This window comes from Sciurus vulgaris, assembly GCF_902686455.1.
Source record: "Sciurus vulgaris genome assembly, chromosome: 9".
Lineage (NCBI taxonomy): Eukaryota > Metazoa > Chordata > Mammalia > Rodentia > Sciuridae > Sciurus > Sciurus vulgaris.
In genome coordinates, this window is record NC_136469.1 from 84,339,575 (window position 1) to 84,359,540 (window position 19,966).

The following is a 19,966-nucleotide window of genomic DNA, read 5'->3' on the forward strand; positions in this document are numbered from 1 at the left end:
TTGTATTAAGCTTTAAAAACAATTTAGGAATATATTTCCAAGGCACTGAGAATTCTTAGAAAATGTTCAATGGCTCCCTCATTGGATATAAGTTTAGTTAACAAATCTTGTTAATGTAGTGTGATCTTGTTTTTAGGGTGAGGAATAGGGGTGGGGGCACAAAGTATTTAAATTTTAAATATCTGTTTCAGCCATTTTCATTCCTCTAGAAATGCTCAATAAAATAGTTTTTCTTTCCAGCAGCTTGGAAGGCTGAGACAGGAGAATCACCAAGTTCAAAGTAAGACTCAGCAACTAAGTGAGGCTCAAAGCAACTTAGTGAGATCCTGTTTCAAAATAAAAAATTAAAAAAGGGCTAGGGATGTGGCTCAGTAGTTAAGTTCCCCTGGATTAAATCCCGAGTAATCCCCCCCAAAACACTTTTCCCCTTCCATCTACTACCAGTGACACTCATTATTTTGCTATACTAGGAAATAAAGAAAGTAAAAAAAACCAGAACAACAAAGTTTAAGAACTCAAACTTGCAGATTTCAAAACTTAATACAAAATTACAGTAATCAAGACAGCATGGTACTGTATGACACACATACAGATCAACAGAATAGAACTAAAAATCCAGAAATAAGCAGCAATATTTATTTGAGCTGATTTTCTGCAAGGGGGCCAAGATCATTCAATAAAAAAAGAATAATCTAACAGATGGTACTGGGCCAATTAGATATTCACATGTAAAAGAATGAAGTTGGGTCCCTTCCTCACATCTTATACAAAAATTAACTCAAAACAGATGAAAGCCCTAAATGTAGGAGCTGAAGTTATAGAACTCTTGGAAGAAAATACAGGTATAAACCTGCAAAATCTTGGATTAGGCAATGCTTTTAAAAATATGACACGAAAATCACAAGTAACAAAAGATAGAACATATATATTAGATTTCATGAAAATTAACAACTTCTGTGCTTGGAAGAACACCATCAAGAAAGTGAAAAGACAATCCACAGAATAAAAGAAATATTTGTAAATTATATATTTAAAAAGGGTCTTGTATCCAGAATATATGAGAACTACTGTAATTCAACATTAAAAGATGAATAAACTGATTTTCAAACTAGGCAAAGAGGGCTGGGAAGATAGCTCAGTTGGCAGAGTGCTTGCCTTGCAAGCAAGCACAAGGCCCTGGGATCAATCCCCAGCACCGGGAAAAAAAAAAAAAAGGCAAAGAATCCGAATAGACACTTCTCAAAAAAGATATACACATAGCCATTATGCACATGAAGAGGTGTTCAACATCATTAGTCATTAGGTAGAGGCAAATCAAAACCAAATTCAGAAAATGAAATTGATAACACTGTATACCCACTAGGATGAACATTTAAAAAAAAAAAAGATAATAACAAGTGTTGGCAAGGACATGGAAAAACTGAACTTTAATATATTGATGGTGGAAATGGTACATCGCCAGTGGAACAGTATGGCAAGTCCTCAAATAGTTAACTACAGCCAGGCACGTGGCTCATGCCTATAATCCCAGAGACTAAGGGGGCTGAGACATTCGAGACCAGCCTCAGCAATTTAGAGAGTCTCTGTTTTGAAATAAAAAATAATCATGACAATAAAAATAAAAAGGGCTGGGAATAGAGTCCAGTGGTAGAGTGTCCCTAGGTTCAATCCCTAATACTGTAAAAAAAAAAAAAAAAGTTAAATACAGAGTTACCAAATGACCTCAAACTGTATGCCTATGTATTAGTTCCATTAGAATTGGAAGTGTATATCCATAAAAATGAATACATGAACGTTCACAGCATTATTCATAATAGCCCCCAATGGAAATAATCGCAACTGATGAATAAATAAGATGTAGTATATATCAATACATTTGGAATATTATTCAGCCATAAAAAGAAACAGAGTGCTGATACATGCTACAATCTTAAAATACACAAGTGAGAGAAGCCAGACATAAAGAGCTTATAATGTATGATTCCATTTTTTTATGAAATGTCCAAAATAATCAAATTTATAGAAACAAAAAGTAGAGCTGGGTTAAGTGGCACAAGCCCGTAATCCCAGAAACACCAGAGGATGGGGCAGGAGGATCACAAGTTCCAAGCCAGCCTCAACAGGGACCTAAGCAACTTAGCAAAATCCTGTGTCAAATTAAAAAATAAAAAAGGGCTAGGGATGTGGCTCAGTGGTTAAGCACCCTTGGGTTCAAATCCTGGATACAAAAAAAAAATTGAAAAAGTAGATTAACAGTTACTAGGTACTAGCAGGGAGGAAGAAATAGAAAATAAGAACTACTAGATATAGGATTTCTTTCTGGTATTTTGCAAATGTTCTGAAATTAGACAGTGAAGTTGGTTGAACAACTTTGTGACTAAAATCACTGAAATGTACCATTTAAAAGGGTGAAATTTTTGACATATACATTATATATTAATTAAAGAAAACAAAACCATTGAGGTGTACTGGTTTGGGAACATCAGCGGGTCTTGAGTGTGGGAGATAGGATAATGGGCAGTCTCTTTTTCAGAAGGTGATAGGAGAATCAGATCCATGGCCAGATAGGTGTCAGGTCATGCCAAGAAAGAAAACACAACTTTTTATGATATGCTAAGGAAAAAGGGCATTCAGTAGAAGGATTCTGAGTATTGGCTTGTAGAAAGTAACATGCAACAGTAATGAAGATGAGAGCATGTGGAAAGATGATTGCAGAATACAGATTTTTACATTCAATGAAGTTTTAAGAAAAAAATCCTCACAGAACACTTTGAAAACAGGAAACTAGGTTAAGTTTCAGAAGCAAATGAAAAGGGGAATTTAGCACAAGAAAGTACAGAACCTGACACATGGTAAATGTGCAACAGTTTTTAAAATCTATTATTTAACCATTATCAAGAATCTCTACTTATTTATTTTTTGCTGTGCAGAAAAAATAACAATAAGATCACTGTAAGAGGAAGCATTTTATTTTACATATGGAGATAATTATTTCATTATGAATTTTGTAAGACTCAGTGAAAAATGCACATATGATTTAACACACATGGGATAAACAAAGATTGTAAGTATGTGTAATCATTACACTAATCTGCTTCTCTTTTTCCAGCTCTTCCAGAAGTCACCCACATTTCTTGGTTCATGTCTCCCTTCCTTCATTTTCAAAGTCAGCAATAGTGGGTCAAGTATGTCTTGTATCACCATACTCTGATCAACTTTTCCTTTGCCTTCCTATTTTGCCTTTAAAGGCCTTTGTGATTCAATAGGTCCCCTGGATAATCCAGGCTAATATCTCCACCTCAAAGTTCTTAACTTAATTATAAAAGTCCCTTTTACCATCTAAGGTAATGTTCACAGATTTTGGTACTCAGGATGTAGACATCTTTGTGGGTGAGGGTGTGGATTATTCAACCTAACATAATTAACCACTATTATGTTAATTACATAGTCCTGACAAATTCAGTGAGTTTATTCAAATGTATAAGACTTAACTGGTTTGAAAATGTAGTTAATTTGGATTATGCTGTCTAGGAAGAAGAAAGATCCTAACTGGTATGAATAGCAGTTGAGCATTGCTACATTGTAACCAAGAAAAAGTCTACAGTTAGATTGCTAAGCAATACATAGACCTTGAAAAAGTTTACATTATTTGACTCAATTACATTGAGCTGGTAAGATGCATTTCATAGTTAAGTGTCAAAGAAATCAGAGGCAAAGATAAAATTTGGAGGTGGTGGTAGTTTAAACTATGCCTAAAACTCTTGATACAACTACTCTTCGAAAGGTGGGAACCTAATTCTCCCCCCCTTACATGCAGGTTGTACTTATTAACTTACTTCTGACAACCAAAATGTGGAGAGACTGATGGTGACTTCTAAGATTAAATGGCTTTCTTCTGAGGCATACTGGCTTTCTTTTTGTTCTCTCTCTAGGATGATTTTTCTGGAGCCAGATGCCACATCATGAGAATGCTCAAGCAGCCCTATTGAGGGAGCAACAAGGTAAGGCACTGAGGTCTTTTTTTTTTGTTTGGTACTGGAGATGGAACTGGGATTCTTTACCACTGAGCTACATTTCTAGACCTTTTTATTTTAAGACAGGGTTTCACTAAGTCGCTTAGGGTCTTAATAAGTTAAGACTGGCCTCAAACTTTTCATCCTCCTGCCTCAGCCTCCCCAGCCTCTGGAATTATAGGCATGTGCCACCATGCCCAGCTCACTGAAGCCTCTTGCCAAAAGCAGTTTAAGGGAGCCATCTTGCAATGAGATCCCCTAGCCCAAGTTAAGCACTCAGATGACAGCAGTCCTGGCTGATATCTTTACTGCAACCTCCTAAGAGACCTTGAGTGCTAAGTCTCTTAATTCCTGATCCACAGAAACTGAGGAAATAAATGTTTATTAAGCCACCAAATTTTTAACTTATTTGTTACATAGCAGAAGGCTATGAAAATGGTTTAAGTATTGAATATTGAGAGCTGGAACTAAGGCCAACAAAGGAAATAGAGAAAATCATTGATTCCAGGTGGTTTTTGGTCTATATATGCATAATGGGTTAAAGAGAGAGATGAATTCTGCATGAACCCTTGTTGAATGGAAAAGTACTACTGACTGGGATGAACTCAGGGCAAAAGGCAATAGTGGGCAAAGAAGGGTTAGGAGCAGGAGGGCCAAAAATAAATTAACTCTGAACATCTTGAATTTAAAGTACCTATGAGAGATCCTGGTACGGCCCAATTGAGTGATGACCAACTAAAGCCTGAAAGACATATTTGACCAGAGGTAAGATCTGAAAGCTATCAATGCAGTAATTAAAACTAAAATGCAGATAAAATCTCTTAAGAAGAAACTGAAGGGCTTAAACTAGGCTGAGTGATCTTTCTCTGAAGACACATCAGATTTAATACTTCACTCTTATTTACAGTTTATTTCCTTAAAAAACATTAAGTCTAGATAACCGATATGCCATAATATGTATATAATATTATGGTATAGTACATCTAAGTGAATACTGAAACAATTCATTTGCCAATTTTAACCCCGTCTTTATTAAGTGTTCAAAGAGCAGTTACTTTATCTTATTTTTATGTCTATCCCACTGCGTGGCTCAGTGGCTTGAACCTAGTTTTCAATAATATGACTATTAAGAGTAAAATCTTAATAGTTTTAATGTGTCAATCTTTTGGAATAATGATGCGACTCTAAAACAAATTAATTAAAAATCCAAGAAAAATTAAGAAGGAAAATTGATGAGACTTACCGATCTGTTTGTAAAACGTGGATAAGATGTTCCATAGCTTGAATACCCACTTCCAAGCGGTATTTCTATACATTAAAAAAAAAAGAAAAAATGTTATTAAAGTAACTAATAGCCAACTTAAGAAACTTAATAATTTACAAAGTGTTACAGACCTTAGATAATGATTTGAGGGCACGCACAGCATTTCTTCGATCATCCAATAAAGTAGATGAAGCTACTCGGTCACAAAGCTTTTGAATCTGTCATGTAAAAATAAAATAGCATTAAAAGAATAAAAAGAACTAAAAAAGAAAGCATCAAGTTCCCCCTCCCCCAATTTACGCCATCCAATTTTGAAAAAAAAAAAATCAGCTAGTGGGATATTATGAATGTGGTCTTTCACAAATCTAAATATTTAAATAGGTAATATTATAATCTCATTATAGGGATTTAACAAACTATGAGAGAGAAGTCAAATAAAATAAGTCAAAGCTACAGAATGAAGAAAAATCATTAGCTTTCTAAATAATGCCTGTTATGACTGAATCAAGAAGAAAGCAATAGGGTTATGGAAGAAAACAGGAAGTAATTAAAAGCAATTCTTTATATTGTAATTTTACTAAACATTCCACTATATATTTGAGAAAGAAAAGGCAAAACTGTATATCAAAATTTTAAAGTTTTAAGTGTGTCTCAAAACCTATAAGGATGAAATGTTTCTATTTAAAAATAATTTATGGGAATTATAATTCAAATTGATTTTTAAAATAAATCTTGATGTATTATTTACAATAGGAAAAAACTAGAAACGACTGTCTACCAAGAAAAGCAAAGCTAAATAAATTGTTATACATTCTTTGGTAAAATAATACGCAGCTATTCAAAGGAAGTAACTGTACTGTCATAAGAATGCCATGATATAATACATAGTGAGGGAAAGAAGCAAGTTGTAAAACTGTAAGTAAATTATAAAATACTGAAACAAAAGCACCAAATTGTGTATGTTTATAAAATTACACTAAAAAAAAGGATTTGGAAATCTAGAACTATAAAGCCTTCAGAAAGTGCATAGGAAAAAATTTCTGTGATTTTTATGAGGCAAAGAATTCTCAGATACACACAAGAAAACAAGCATTACTTCTGCTATTCAAAAGATACTGTTAAGACAATGAAAATGATAAGTCACAGACTAGGTGAAAATATTTGGAAAATATCTGATAAAGAATGTAGTTTTAAAAACTACTATAGTAGGCCCTTTTAGCTTTTAGTATTTTTTAAGTTATTCTACATTCTTCAATGACAGTTCTTAAAAAAAGAGTCTATAAATGAGATTTTGGCATGTCACTCAAAGACAAATACAAGTTCAAATTACATTATTTTTGTCTATAAGCTTCACAAAAATAAAAAGTCATTTTTATAAAATGTAAAAACAGGTCTGGGTGCACACACCTTAATCCCAGCAATTCAGGATGCTGAGGCAAGAGGACTGCAAGTCAGCCTTGGCAATTTAGCCAAGTGCTAACCAACTTAGCAAGACCCTGTCTCTAAATAAAATTTAAAGAAGGACTGGAGATGTGGCTTAGTGGGTAAGTGCCCCTGGGTTCAAACCCTGGTATATTAAAAACAAAAAAACCAAAACAAAAAAACAGGCAGAACTAATCTCTGCTATCAGAAGCTAGTATAGTTATTCTTGGGAGTGGGTAGTGACTGGAGCACAAAGAATGCTTTTGAGTGCTTGGTAATATTTAGTTTCTTAATCAGGATGGTTGCATAGATTAATTGAGATTGTGAAAAATATACAAAGTTTACATATATGATATGTTCTTTATTGTATTCTCCAATTTAAAAAAATTTTAAAAATAGAATCAGGCCTACACAAAGATATAAATTAGCTGGACATAGTGGTGCACACCTGTAATCCCAGCCACTTAGAAAGCTGAGGCAGGAGGATGGTCTGAGGCTAGTCTGTACAATGGAATGAGACCTGTCTCAAACAAACAACAACAAAAATGCTGAAGATGTATCTCAGTGGTACAATACTTGTTTAGCATATATGAGGCCCTGGGTTCAATCCCCAGTAAAACATGCAAACACACATGCATACAGAAAAAGTAAATACCCCTTGGTCAGGTATTTCTATTTTAGGAACTTGTCCTTTAAAAACATGCCCAAAACTTATATATCCTAGAATGTTCTTTGCAGCAATATTTATAATAGTTAAAAGGAAATCTAATATTCATTCACCATACAAGTAAAATAATACATGCACACTATGAAGCTGAAAAATGAATGACGCAGATCTATATGTATTCACATGAAAAGATGTCTAAGATACAAGTGAAAAACTGCAAATAGTATGTTTAGCATGAGATCATGTTGGTTTAATGCCATAGCAGTAACAAACTATATGATTTTGTATAGAAAACAATTTAGCCTACATACCATACTTTTTGTGGACTGCTAGAAGTATTAATTAATAGTATCATGAATTTTGATAATGATCAGGTATTACTTTTTTTTTTCTGATACTGGGGATTAAATCTAGGGCCTCTCTACTACAAAGTACAGACTCTGCCACTGAGTTACAACCCCAGTCCAAGGTATTACTTTAATGAGCAGAAAAGAGCCTTAACAAATAAAGTGGTTTTGTTTCATTTGAATTTCTAGAATATTCTCATGAATGATGTAAGTCATCTTTTAAAGATTCTACCTTCATTCTGGTACTCAAAATAAAATGAAATAAGTTACTGATAAAAATAAATTATCAAAATAAAATATTTAGTTGGTTCCATTTCCTCAAGAATAATATCCAAATTTTTAAAGACTAGAATGCATAACCATTTACTAAGTCAATAAACACATATTAAGTATACACACGTATTTGTTCTTGTGCTAATAACCAAAATAAGATACGGTATCTGGCCACAAGGAGTTTGTTCAAGACGATAGTCATATAAATAAATTAAGCATAACAAGTTAAAGGTTTATTAAGTATGTATTCTGACGAACAGAGGCACAAAAAATGTTAATTCTATTTGGAAGTAAGATTGTTTAAAGAATGGCATATTGGGCAGGGGATGTAGCTCAGGCCACAGTGCTTGCTGCTCAGTCTGATCCCCAGCACTCTAAGGAAAAACCTAGAAACAACTCTTTAATCAAAATCAGCTCTGGTCCCCAACACAGCTTATGCTTTTGATAATATTATGCCTTAATAATATTCCAGATGGCTGAAGTTTCTGAATAAGTGATCTCTCTCCACAAGGAAGTATTATGCTGATACTCTTTAAAGACAATGAAAATCAAATAAAAGGAAAATAAATTATATATGGTCCAAACACTATAAAAACTTGGTCATGTTTTAGTCCAACACAGATTTGTATTTTTCAGTGGATATTTACCAAGCAAAATTTTGGCTTAAGTATGGTTAATTTCTACTCAGAAATTACAGATCTCAATGATCATTTCTTTATAAAAAAATTTTATTTATTTTAAAATTTTGATTCATTGTACACAAATGGGGTACAACTATTGTTTCCCTGGTTGTACATGAAGTAGAGTCATACCATTTCATAATAATACATATATATAGGGTAATGATGTTTATCTCATTCTATTATCTTTCCTTCCCCCCGCCCCCTCCCCACCCCTCATTTCCCTCTACACAATCCATCCTTCTTCCATTCTTCCCCATTATGTATCATCATTCACTTATCCGAGAAATCATTCAGTCTTTGGTTTTTGGGATTGGCTTATTTTACTTAGCATGAAAAATCTCCATTTACTTGCAAATGCCATAATTTCATTCTTTTTTATGGCTAAATAATATTCCATTGTGTATATATACCACAATTTCTTTATCCATTCATCTACTGAAGGGCATCCAGGTTGGTTCCACAATCTAGCTATTGTGAACTGAGCTGCTATAAACACTGATGTAGCTGCATCACTGTAGTATGCTGATTTTAAGACCTTTGGATATAAACCAAGGAGTAGGATAACTGAGTCAAATGGTGGTTCCATTCCAAGTTTTCTAAGGACTCTCCATACTGCTTTCCAGAGTGGCTGCACCAATTTGCAACCCCACTTACTACTTACTTGAAAAACCAACTCAGCGCTGTATAATGGTGCCCTAATATCTACCTCTCCTTCCTTTTAGTTATTAGATGCCTCTGTGCTTTAGCTGGGTACAGGCTGTCCACCTAGACTACTTTCTTAAGGCTTCTTTGTGTTTTAGCATAAAGAATAACTATATTCCAACCAACAAGTAGTACCTTCAAGGTCATGTTCTTAAAATGAAGCTATTTGTTCTTCATTTCTCTTTCTCCTTCCCACAGCCTGGAACTTGAACCTGGGGTAATACAGAATTTTCAACAATGCAAAGTACAGCATTCTAGGGGGTGGCAGAATAAGATGAAAAGCAATACCTGGACCCCTGAGAACTACCCTACTGTAGTGACTGCTACTAGCTTGGAGTTTTGGAGAAGGACATAAAACTTCTATCTTAGATAAAACTGTTTTCTGTTTCTGTTACAGCAGTTGAACCAAAACCTAAACAAAATCATTTTACAGAAAAAAAAAAATCCTAAGCTCAGGCAAAATTAACAGATACTGTAGACTTCCAGTCTATTTTCTTGTAACAAAGAAATTATATTTTTAAAAACCTTCTGGTGAAACGACTATATTCACTGATTAGTGAACTGAAAAATCTCCAATAACTGTTATTAAGTTCTTTTAAAAAGCAAATACCAGTGTGTAACTATTCCAATCTTGAAAAGAAACTTGTTTGTGTAAAAACACATATTGATAAAAAATAAAACAAAAACTCCCCAAATACTCCCTAAGGATATATATGAAACTTTTACTACAGATTACTCCTGGTGATGACAAATGAGTTGGGAAGAAAGAAAAAGACAATTTTAAACTAGATATTGATTTAAATTATTTACAATAAGGATGTTTTCATTCATTTCAATAACCAAAGAAAAAAATTTAAAGAACTTTCCAGAATACATTAAACTTTGCTTTTATTCTAATACTTGCTATAACATATCAACTAACTTGCTACTTATGTGTTTTGTTTTATTTTCCTCTGCTATTGAGGGGTGCTCTACCACTGAGCTACATCACCAACCCTTTGTATTTTGAAATAGGTTTAAAGGTTGCCCAGGTTGGCCTTGAACTTATGATCCTCCTGCTCAGCCTCCCTTCTAGTGGGGATTACATATGGGTACCACCGTCCCCAGCTCAATTGTCATTATTCATGGCAGTTATGTTCTATAATGTCACCACAAACAGTGAATTAGTCAATATTAAACTACTGCTCCTAAGGGAAATGCAGGGTTAAAGAAAAACTGATACAAAACCTTGTTTTATGTGTATTTCTCTTTAAAGATATCTTATTTAATATATATATTTAATATATATACTTATTAATATTGAATTCACAGTCAATGGCAATGTAAGTCATATAATAGCTTTCTTGTACTTAGGAACACCATTCAGCACGTTTTGGGGCCAGTTTTAATAGAGAAATTCAAAAGGGAAAAAAAAAGCACAAAATGCAAAAAAAGCTAAAATAGACTAGGGAAAGGACATTTGTTTACAGAATGAGGATTGAAACAAAGGAGAGTGTGGCCTTTTGACCTCCGTTAGTGATGTGTACTTTGCTAACTCAAATTTTTCACTGCCCTGCACATGTCCACAAATAATCATGAAAGTGCTTCCAGTATTGATTTTGGGGTTACAGATACACTTTGAGTAGGTGAATTTGCAAATAAGGAGCTAATGAATAATAAAGATCACTTTAAATATAATCTTCTTAGTTTCACCATCTGCAAAACAGAAGCATAATCTAGTTGAATTCTAAGATTACTAATACTTAAAACTTAGGGCTGGGGATACAGCTCAGTTGGTAGAGTGCCTGCCTCGCAAGCATAAAGCCCTGGGTTCAATCCCCAGCACCACAAAAAAAAATAAAAAACTTAGAGTATTTTAAAAATCCTCCATTTAACCTAATAAGCAGTAATGTATTATATACCTATTATGTTATTTGAATGCAGCTCATGCAACTCATTGTACATCAGAATTCCTTTGTTTTTAATAACTGTCCCTTGAGATTCACAATTCCACTTAAGTAAAACATGAAAAGATAAATAATCCTAACAATTTTAGTAAATAGAGCATAATCGGAATTATAATCCAATAACCTGGCAATTAAAATTTAAAGTTTTTTATTAATAGTGCAAAATGAAACACAATGGTACACAAATGAAGCAAAAAAAAAAAAAAAAAAAAAGCAGCAGTAGCAGCTATGGGAATAAGAGTGAATAGGGGGAAAAATTAGATGAAAGACATGAAAATAAAAACTACCAAGAAGTAAAGAGTGAAAAAAAAAAAAAAGGAAGAGAGAAAACAAAAAAGAACACAGCGTGACAGTAGGACAGTGAAAGTACTCTTAAAATTTGAAGGAGGGTTGGGGTTGTGGCTCAGTGGGAGAGCACTTGCCTATCGTGTGTGAGGCACTGGGTTTGATTCCCAGCACTGCATATAAATAAATACATACATGCATACATACATACATATATAAATACATAAATAAATAAAATAAAGGTCCATCAACAACTAAAAAAAATATTAAAAAAAATTTGAAGGACACTGGCGTAGTACAGTTTGTAGTATTTTCTCACAAATTCTAGTAAAAATTCTTTTTTTTCTTCAGTATTTAGTAGTACTTAACTGGCATGAAAAAATGAAGGACAGGAATAATGAAAATTCTAACCATTCCATTAATTATTCAATATTTATGGAGCACATAATGACAACCTGATTTTATGGAATAACCTGCATTCATGAAGTTTAAAACATAATTTTAACTTCCTAGAACAGAACTTCCCCAAAGGCGACTATATACTGCAGGACTAACATGTTAACCAATAGTCAATTCATTTATAATGGTTAATGTAATAAAAAATTACTGATTTTGAATACAAAAAAAGACAGGTTTGTTTTAAATTTGACTGTAACTGAGAAGACTTCACAAAGAAAGCAAAAAGCAATCTTATCTTCAGATGACCCAAATTATTATGATCTAAAAAAAGATGTGGGAATGTTACAAAGTCAAACACAGGCAACCATGCAGACAAATCCAATGAATCCAACACAATCCATTTCTATTGCAATTATCTATAAGTCTACCAAGGTAACATACTGCTTCACTTATTCTCCATTTATTTCTTGTTTTCTCCAAGAAATGAACTGTGCTTTTCAAATAGACATTCTTTTAAACAAGATTATCATATCACACAGCCCACTGCAAATGCTCTCATCCCCAAATCTAACACAAAAGTTTTCAAATTAAAGTAGAATAACTTCATACAAAGAATGGCTATGGCATTTCTGCCTGAGGTATAAAAATGATAACCGTAATTTTTGCATACATCCAAAACAGAGAAAAAGTGGAATGCAAAGCAGTATAAATAAAAAAGGGTAACTATATAAAAGAGAAATAATACTCACTATTAATAAATGTATATGAAGATTCTTATATTCTCTCCTAAACAATAATCTGGTTCAAGAATGAATATAATTATTTCTCAAATCAAAAGGCATCACGGTTTATCTTATCTTTTAGGTACTCTGTGAGTAACACTTCTTGAACTCCACAATATTGGAGGATTCTTAAAATGTAGCATTCTAAGGCTGGGGATGTGGTTCAGTGGTAGTGTGCTTGCCTAGCATGTACATGACCCTGGTTAGATCTCTAGCACCATACACACACCCACACACACATACACACACCAAGTGGTCTTCCCTTAAGTAAATATATATGCTAAATTTTGCCCTGTATATTTCTCAAAATAGACCCATGGTTTGGCACAGTGGTATGCACCTGTTTTTCCAGTTATTCCAGAAGCTAAGGGAAGAGAATCCCCTAAGCCCAGAAGCTGGAGGCCAGCCTGGGCAACATAGTGAGAACTTTCAGGGTTGGGAGGGATCTAGAGAAATACATTTAGCAAACACAGCTTATTTTATATCTCCATTTTGAAAATATCTAAAATTGTTAACAGTGCCTGCTTACCAAACACTGTATAAATATGAGGGGTTTTTGTTTTGTTTTTGATCATCATACTCCTTTGGGCATAAAATCCTTTCTTTCAAGAACATCTATTCACATTCTTTGGAATATATCTTCATAATGCTAGAGCATATAAAAGTCATAAATAATTCTAACTTTTTAAAATCACCCTAAGTAATCAACATAATTAACCTTCAAAAAGGACATGTGGTATTCAATAGACACTGCTTAAAAAAGGCATCTTTGCTTAGATACTGAAGTGATTGTAACAAATCTTTACTATGGTCTTCTCTGACACTGTTATAGCAAGACAATCCAAGAGAGAAAACTCATTCCAGTTATGACATTGACCTGGTTATAAATGTAGAATATGAAACATCAACCCAGATAGGAATTTCAGACTACACATTTATAGAAATATGGTACAAAATGGTGTTGACTAAACCAAAAGTCTCAATTTAAGACCACACTCCTCAATTTTAAAGTATAGTTGAGTCTATATTGTTAGCCCTTTTGTTTTCTGAGCCAGATCATCAAAGTTTGACCTAAAAAGAGACATCAAAACAGTATTGTAATTCTGTACACTTTTTCTGGATGTAAGCAACTTTCATACCTCACAATTTAACTTTAGAGCAGAAAACACCCCTATGATTTACCATTAAATATATTCAAGACTTCTTTTGGAATTTTCAAGAAACTACCTTAAAAAGAATGCACTGATTGAAAGGCAGATGCAAAATTTAGTATAAACAAACATTTAAAACTCTGCATAGGGGGCTGGGGTTGTGGCTCAGTAGTAGTAGAGGGCTTGCTTAGTATATGTGAGACACTGGGTTCAATCCTTAGCAATAAATAAAAATAAAAAAATAAAATAAAGGTATTGTGTCCATCTACAACTAAAAACAAACAAAAAACAAAAACAAAAAAACTGCATAGGATTTTCACTACAATAGTGGTTATCTGCACCCTACAAAGTATGTCGAGGCTAAGGAGGCTTCAATCATCGGAAATCAGTGTCTGTCTGTACATCAAGTTAAAAAAGAAATCAGAAAGTATTTGACTCTAAAATATAAAAAAAATTTTAATGTGGATGAATTATGTATTTAAAATATTCAGTATTTCATAGAATTACTGACAATCATATGATACAAATATAAATATTTACTATTTGACTGGTTTTGAAGTACACCTTAATTCCAGTCCAAAGTTACTCTTAATTGAGTATGAAAAGCTTGATAATATACAATTAACAATATAATTCTCTGGGGGTGTAGCTAGTGGTAGAGTGTATGCTTAGCATATGCAAAGTCCTGGGCTCAATCCTCAGCACCAGAAAAAAAGAAATTAGTGGCACATGCCTGTAATCCCAGCAGCATGGGAGGCTGAGACAGGAGGATTGTCAGTTCAAAGCCAGCCTCAGCAAAAGTGAGGTGCTAAGCAACTCAGTGAGACCCTGTCTCTAAACAAAGTACAAAACAGGGCTAGAGATGTGGCTCAGTGGTTGAGTGCCCCTGAGTTCAAACCCAAGTACTCCCACTAAAAGAATTGGGGGAAAAAAAAAAAGCCAGAGGAAACTCTCAAAGCAGTAAATCTGAAAATTTTCTAAGTAAAACGTTTGACACAATAGACTTCAGCTATGCAATAACTTTGGTTCCTAACATCCTTAAAAAGTACTCTTAGTACCTAATATTTATAAGTTGCTATGATTACTGATCTGTGATTTTTTTTTCAAATAAAAGAAAATTAATTCTATAAACATTAAGCATCCCAAGTTTGAGTCTAGCCTCAGCAATTTAGTGAGGTCCTAAGCAACTTAGTGAGACCCTGTCTCCCCACCGCCAACAAAAGGTGGGAGGCCTGGAGATGAAGATGAGTGGTAAAGCACCCCTGGGTTCAATTACCAATACCAAACAAAACAAAACAAAAAAATCCCAACCCCCCAAAACAAAAACACCTTTGATCAAAAGACACTTTAATAAAAGTGATGAGCTATATGTAAATAGTAGGAAGCATAAGAAAAGCACAATTTAGTTAAAATACAAAGATAGTTCAGAGGGGAAAGAAAGTAGGGGTGCAGGGAATGGAAGACACTGATGATGGATTTATAACAAAGGTAGAACTCACCAACCTAGAAGCCCTTCAACACATGAATGGAAAAAGAAACTGTGGTATATACATACAATGGAATAGTATTCAGTCATAAAAAATACAATTATGGCATTTGCAGATGAATGGATGGAACTGGAGAATATCATGCTAAGTGAAATAAGGCAAGCCCAAAAAAATCAAAGGCCAAATATTTTCTCTGATGAGTGGATGATGACACATAATGGGGGTAGGAGTGTGTAGGGTAAGAGAAGAATGGAGGAACTTTAGATTACACAGAGGGAAACGAGACAAGGGAGGGGGTAGGGGTATGAAAGATGTAATGAGACAGACATCATTAACCTGTGTACATGTATGATTACATGAATAGTATGAATCTGCACCATGCACAACCACAGAAACGAAAAGTTGTACCTCATTTGCATACAACGAATCAGAATGTAGTCTATATAAATAAAAAACAGATAATAGGTAGAAGTCAAAGAAAAGAGGCCTTCCATTGGAAAAAGGTGAGAAAAGCAAGAAAGATGGAAAAACCACAATGAAAAGAGTATGATTTAATTTTGTAGAAAAAGGAGGAAACTAAATAATACTAAGTGATAATACAGAAGTTAGAAGTTCCAAACTCTGGTAAGTAAAACATCCTGCCCAATCAAATCATTAATTAAAACATCAAATATTGTACTACACTCCACTGATGCTCTATAATACTTCTAAATCAGTGACCTATGACTTTTCTGGTGTGGTAGCAGGGGTTGAACCAGGGTTGCTCTACCACTGAGCTACATCCCCTGTCCTTTTTATTTTCTATTTTGAGACAAGGTCTTGGTAAATTGCTGAAACTGTCCTGAAACTTGCAATGCTCCCGTCTCAGTCTCCTGAATAGCTAGGATTACAGGTGTGAACCACTGTGCCTTGCTGATCTATGCCTTTTATTGAACTTCCTCATGGAATAAGAGTAAAATACGTTTTATTCATGCTGTAACTCAACAGTAAATTGGGCAGGTGCAGTGGCACACACCTGTAATCCCAGTGGCTCAGGAGGCTGAGACAGGAGGCTCTCAAGTTCAAAGCCAGTCTCAGCAACAGTGAGGTGCTAAGCAATTCAGTAAGACCTTCTCTAAATAAAATACAATATAGGGCTGGGGATGTGGATCAGTGATTGAGTGCCTCCGAGTTCGGTCCCTGGTACCCCCCCCCAAAAAGAGTAAATTGATTAATTTTCTTCAGAAGAGAAATTACTATTCCATTTTGAGTGTATACACTCAATGTCAGGCAAGAAATCTCTTTTTCCTGTAAATTTATATATACAACATACACAAGTGACATTCAAATATTATTTTGATATCATAATGTAAAAGATATGGTGTTTCATTCAATGACAAGATAAGTGTCCCAACTTTGCAATACTGACAAGGTGTTTAGTAATCTGGGTCTGTAAAATGAAGAGGCTCAACCTGTATAATCTGTAAGACCTTTCCAGCTTTAAAATCCTATACTGGGGGCTGGGGAGATAGTTCAGTCGGTAGAGTGCTTGCCTTGTAAGCACAAGTCCCTGGGTTCGATCCCCAGCACCCAAAAAAATAAAATAAAATAAAATCCTATACTGTATGAATTTGAGATCATATTTTCTACAGAAGTCACTGTGATGAGGCCAACTATAATAAAAAGAAAAAAATTCTTCCTCTAACTCATATGGAGTAAAAACTATCCTTTGTTGAGCATCTACTATATGCTTGGTTCTAATTTTTATTTCATTCAGACCTCACACATCCTGAAGAGAGAAGGTAGAGAAGGTATTAGCCATCTCCCTCCTGTCCATCTCAATCAAGGGTGAAAGGACAGGATTCAAATCAGGATCTAATTCAAAAGCAAGCTCTAATAAGCCACATTTCAAAACTTGATGTTTCAAACATGAACACCACACAAAATAAACAAGAACTGAAGAAGTGGACTGTGACTATGGTAATCTAGAGAGAACATGGTCTTCTAATAGGCACACTGGCTGCCTTATGTGACAATAGATGAGTGAAGTTAAACACTGTTGGGGTGAAGGGGGACAGAGAAAGACAGATACAGACAGACATGTCCCTTCAACCGAAGGAGTCACCAGCCTTCTACTTAGACCTTAAACAGTTCTAAGCTAGGGTCTGGAGATGTAGCTCTGGGGTAAAGAGCTTGCCTAGTGCGTATAAAACTATGGGTTCAATCCCCCAATGTGCCCCACCCCCACCCCCACAAAACAGTTCTAACCTGGAGCTAGAAATCTAGTTCAGCGGTACAACCCTTGTCTAGCATGCACTAAGGTTCTGGGTTTGATCCCCAGCACCACCCCTCCAAAAAAAAAAGTCTATCTCAGTTTTGTGAAGTTATAATTTTATTACATAAATTTCCCACATAGTAACTGAAATATGAGCATCCGCAATAAAATTTGGGCTTTGAAGTCTACACCTAGGTTGAATTCTACCTCTAGGATCTTGGTCAGTTTACTTCGATTCTTTCTAAGCCTCATTTCTTCATTTGTAAAGCAGGATACTATCACCAATCATCTAGAGCTGTTAGGAATTAAAGAAGCATAGTATCTAAGGCAAGTTAAGAGATTAACAAATGGAAGCTACTATTATTAACCTTCAGTAACCCGGTAACAAAGGTGTTCATGACTCTATCCAAAGTTTACCTTTAAAATGTCACAGTTGGTAACTTTTCTGTAATCTTAAATTATTCTCAAATTAAAAATATGTATTTTAAAAACCCATACACATCCATTTCCAATAGACACCAAACTTCAAAACGAGTTTATCCCAAGTCTAAAATCCATGCAGCTATCAAATAGTGTTTTCAGTGGCAAACACTTTTTTAAAAATACCTTTATTTATTTTTATGTGGTGCTGAGGATTGAACCCAGTGCCTCACACATGCTGGGCAAGCGCTCCACAACTGAGCCACAACCCCAGAATTTTTTTTTTTTTTTTAAACGATGTTGGAAATCGTGAAAATACGAAGGAGTTCTGTCCTCAAAGTGCTTTCTGGGCGGGAAAGCTCTCCATAGCATTAAACCAAGTAACTGTCAAATGACATATATTGGGTCAGCCTGAAAAGCGGGGTCTGAATGGATAGCACCGGGGTGAACAACCTTCCTTCCAGTTGATGGGACAGGAGCAGGTGGCTTTGTGCCCCAATGAATATCGTTTTATTCTTAGCCACATGCTCTCGCCAACAGCTGGGTTTTAAACCTCCTTCCAGTCTTCTCCAACGCCCGGATTTCAGACTGCAAGGGAGGGAGCAGGACTTTAGGCTCCTCCAGCCAGTGGAGAAACAAGGGTAAAGGGAAATGGGGAGGAGCCCGCAGCTCCGAGGGGCGTGGGGGACAGGTCGTGCCATCTCTGCCCGGGATCCGTCCCACCGCAGACCACTCCCCACGCCGGAGTTGTTAGGCCTGCTAGGGTCGGAGCGCGGCTGCTGTCAGTAGAGCCGAGCCGCCGCTGTGGGACTGCGCTGGGGGTGTGAGATTAACTCCGGAATTTCGGGAGGGGAAGGAAGGCAAAGGGGAGGTGGTATGTAGATACCCGACCCACAGCGGGGAGCGGGAGGTGTCCTCCAGGCCCCCGGGTCCTCAGTCCCCTCATGGCTCGGACCCTTCCCAAGTCCCGGACCCGCGGCTCCTCTCACCGTCTCGGCTTCTGTGTGTTGGGGTCCGGCACTCTGTCCCCCCATTACCCCGCGGAGGAAATTCATCTTGTCGCTCGGCCACCGGCTTTACCAGCCCCTTGGGTAAAGAAAATAAGGCAACTTCCCCTGCCTTCCGCAGGGCCTGTACCCCTAACCCGCACTCTTGCACTCCTCGGCCAGGGCCACCACCGCCTCCTACTCTGCGGCCGCTCCTGTTTCCTAAGCCCGGAAACAGCCGCCGCCGCCGTCCGAGGTGCGCATGCGCGGGTACGTGGCGTTACGTGGCGGCTCGAAGGGCGAAGGCAAAAGGGGAGAGGAGGTGAAAGCAGCCCAGTAGCAGGGGTCTGGAAAGCCCCGCCCACTTCTCAGCCCCCGCCTCCTGCTGCAGGGACACGCCTCCTCTCCCTCCCTTCGCGGATAGCTCTAGCTGGCCACAGCCACCCACGTGGTCGAAATCCAGCCCTGCCGGCTGGAGAGGATCAGATTAGACTACGCGTTTTGGCTCGCTGTGTGTACAGTTGTCGCCGAACGGGACTTACTGCAAACTATCAAATCTGGGTCTTATTTTGTTGAGTCGAAAGTGAAATTTTCCTTCGGCCAACGTGACTGGTAAGTGGGTCCCAACCCTGGGAGGATTCGTTTAGTTTTTCGGTTTAGCAGTACGAGCGTTTTGGCCTTGTGATGCCCCATAAATTGCATTTCTTTACAGGGCTTTGTTTGGTGGTAGAAAGGGTGCTAGAGACCCCTCATTCCATTGCCACGGGAGGGCGCGTTTCTCAGCTCTTGTTCTTGAAACCTGCTAAAAGGAATTCCTAGATCTAAACACCCGGCACACCGCTAATTTTCAACTGTTGTAAGGAAGCACCCATTGCAACCTACATT

General features: G+C 36.3%; 2 protein-coding genes across 3 annotated transcripts in view; one reads left to right on the forward strand and one right to left on the reverse strand.

The window, feature by feature from the left end:
• The window catches only part of USO1 (USO1 vesicle transport factor), a 68,418-nt gene extending 49,072 nt beyond the window's left edge, over nt 1-19,346 (reverse strand). The window contains exons 1-3 of one of the 2 annotated variants that reach the window (XM_079152716.1): nt 19,085-19,346; nt 5,409-5,495; nt 5,257-5,321 (exon numbers count right to left, since the gene is read on the reverse strand). In XM_079152716.1, the coding sequence (XP_079008842.1) occupies nt 5,257-5,321; nt 5,409-5,495; nt 19,085-19,150 (218 nt within the window). In that variant the 5' untranslated portion in view covers nt 19,151-19,346. The remainder of the gene's footprint in view (nt 1-5,256; nt 5,322-5,408; nt 5,496-19,084) is intronic. The other variant, XM_079152717.1, reaches the window with a different exon arrangement.
• A 191-nt stretch (nt 19,347-19,537) lies between these two features.
• G3BP2 (G3BP stress granule assembly factor 2) overlaps nt 19,538-19,966 on the forward strand; it is an 85,573-nt gene continuing 85,144 nt past the window's right edge. The window contains exon 1 of the mRNA XM_079152732.1: nt 19,538-19,693. The gene's annotated coding sequence lies outside the window, so the exon portion shown is untranslated. The remainder of the gene's footprint in view (nt 19,694-19,966) is intronic.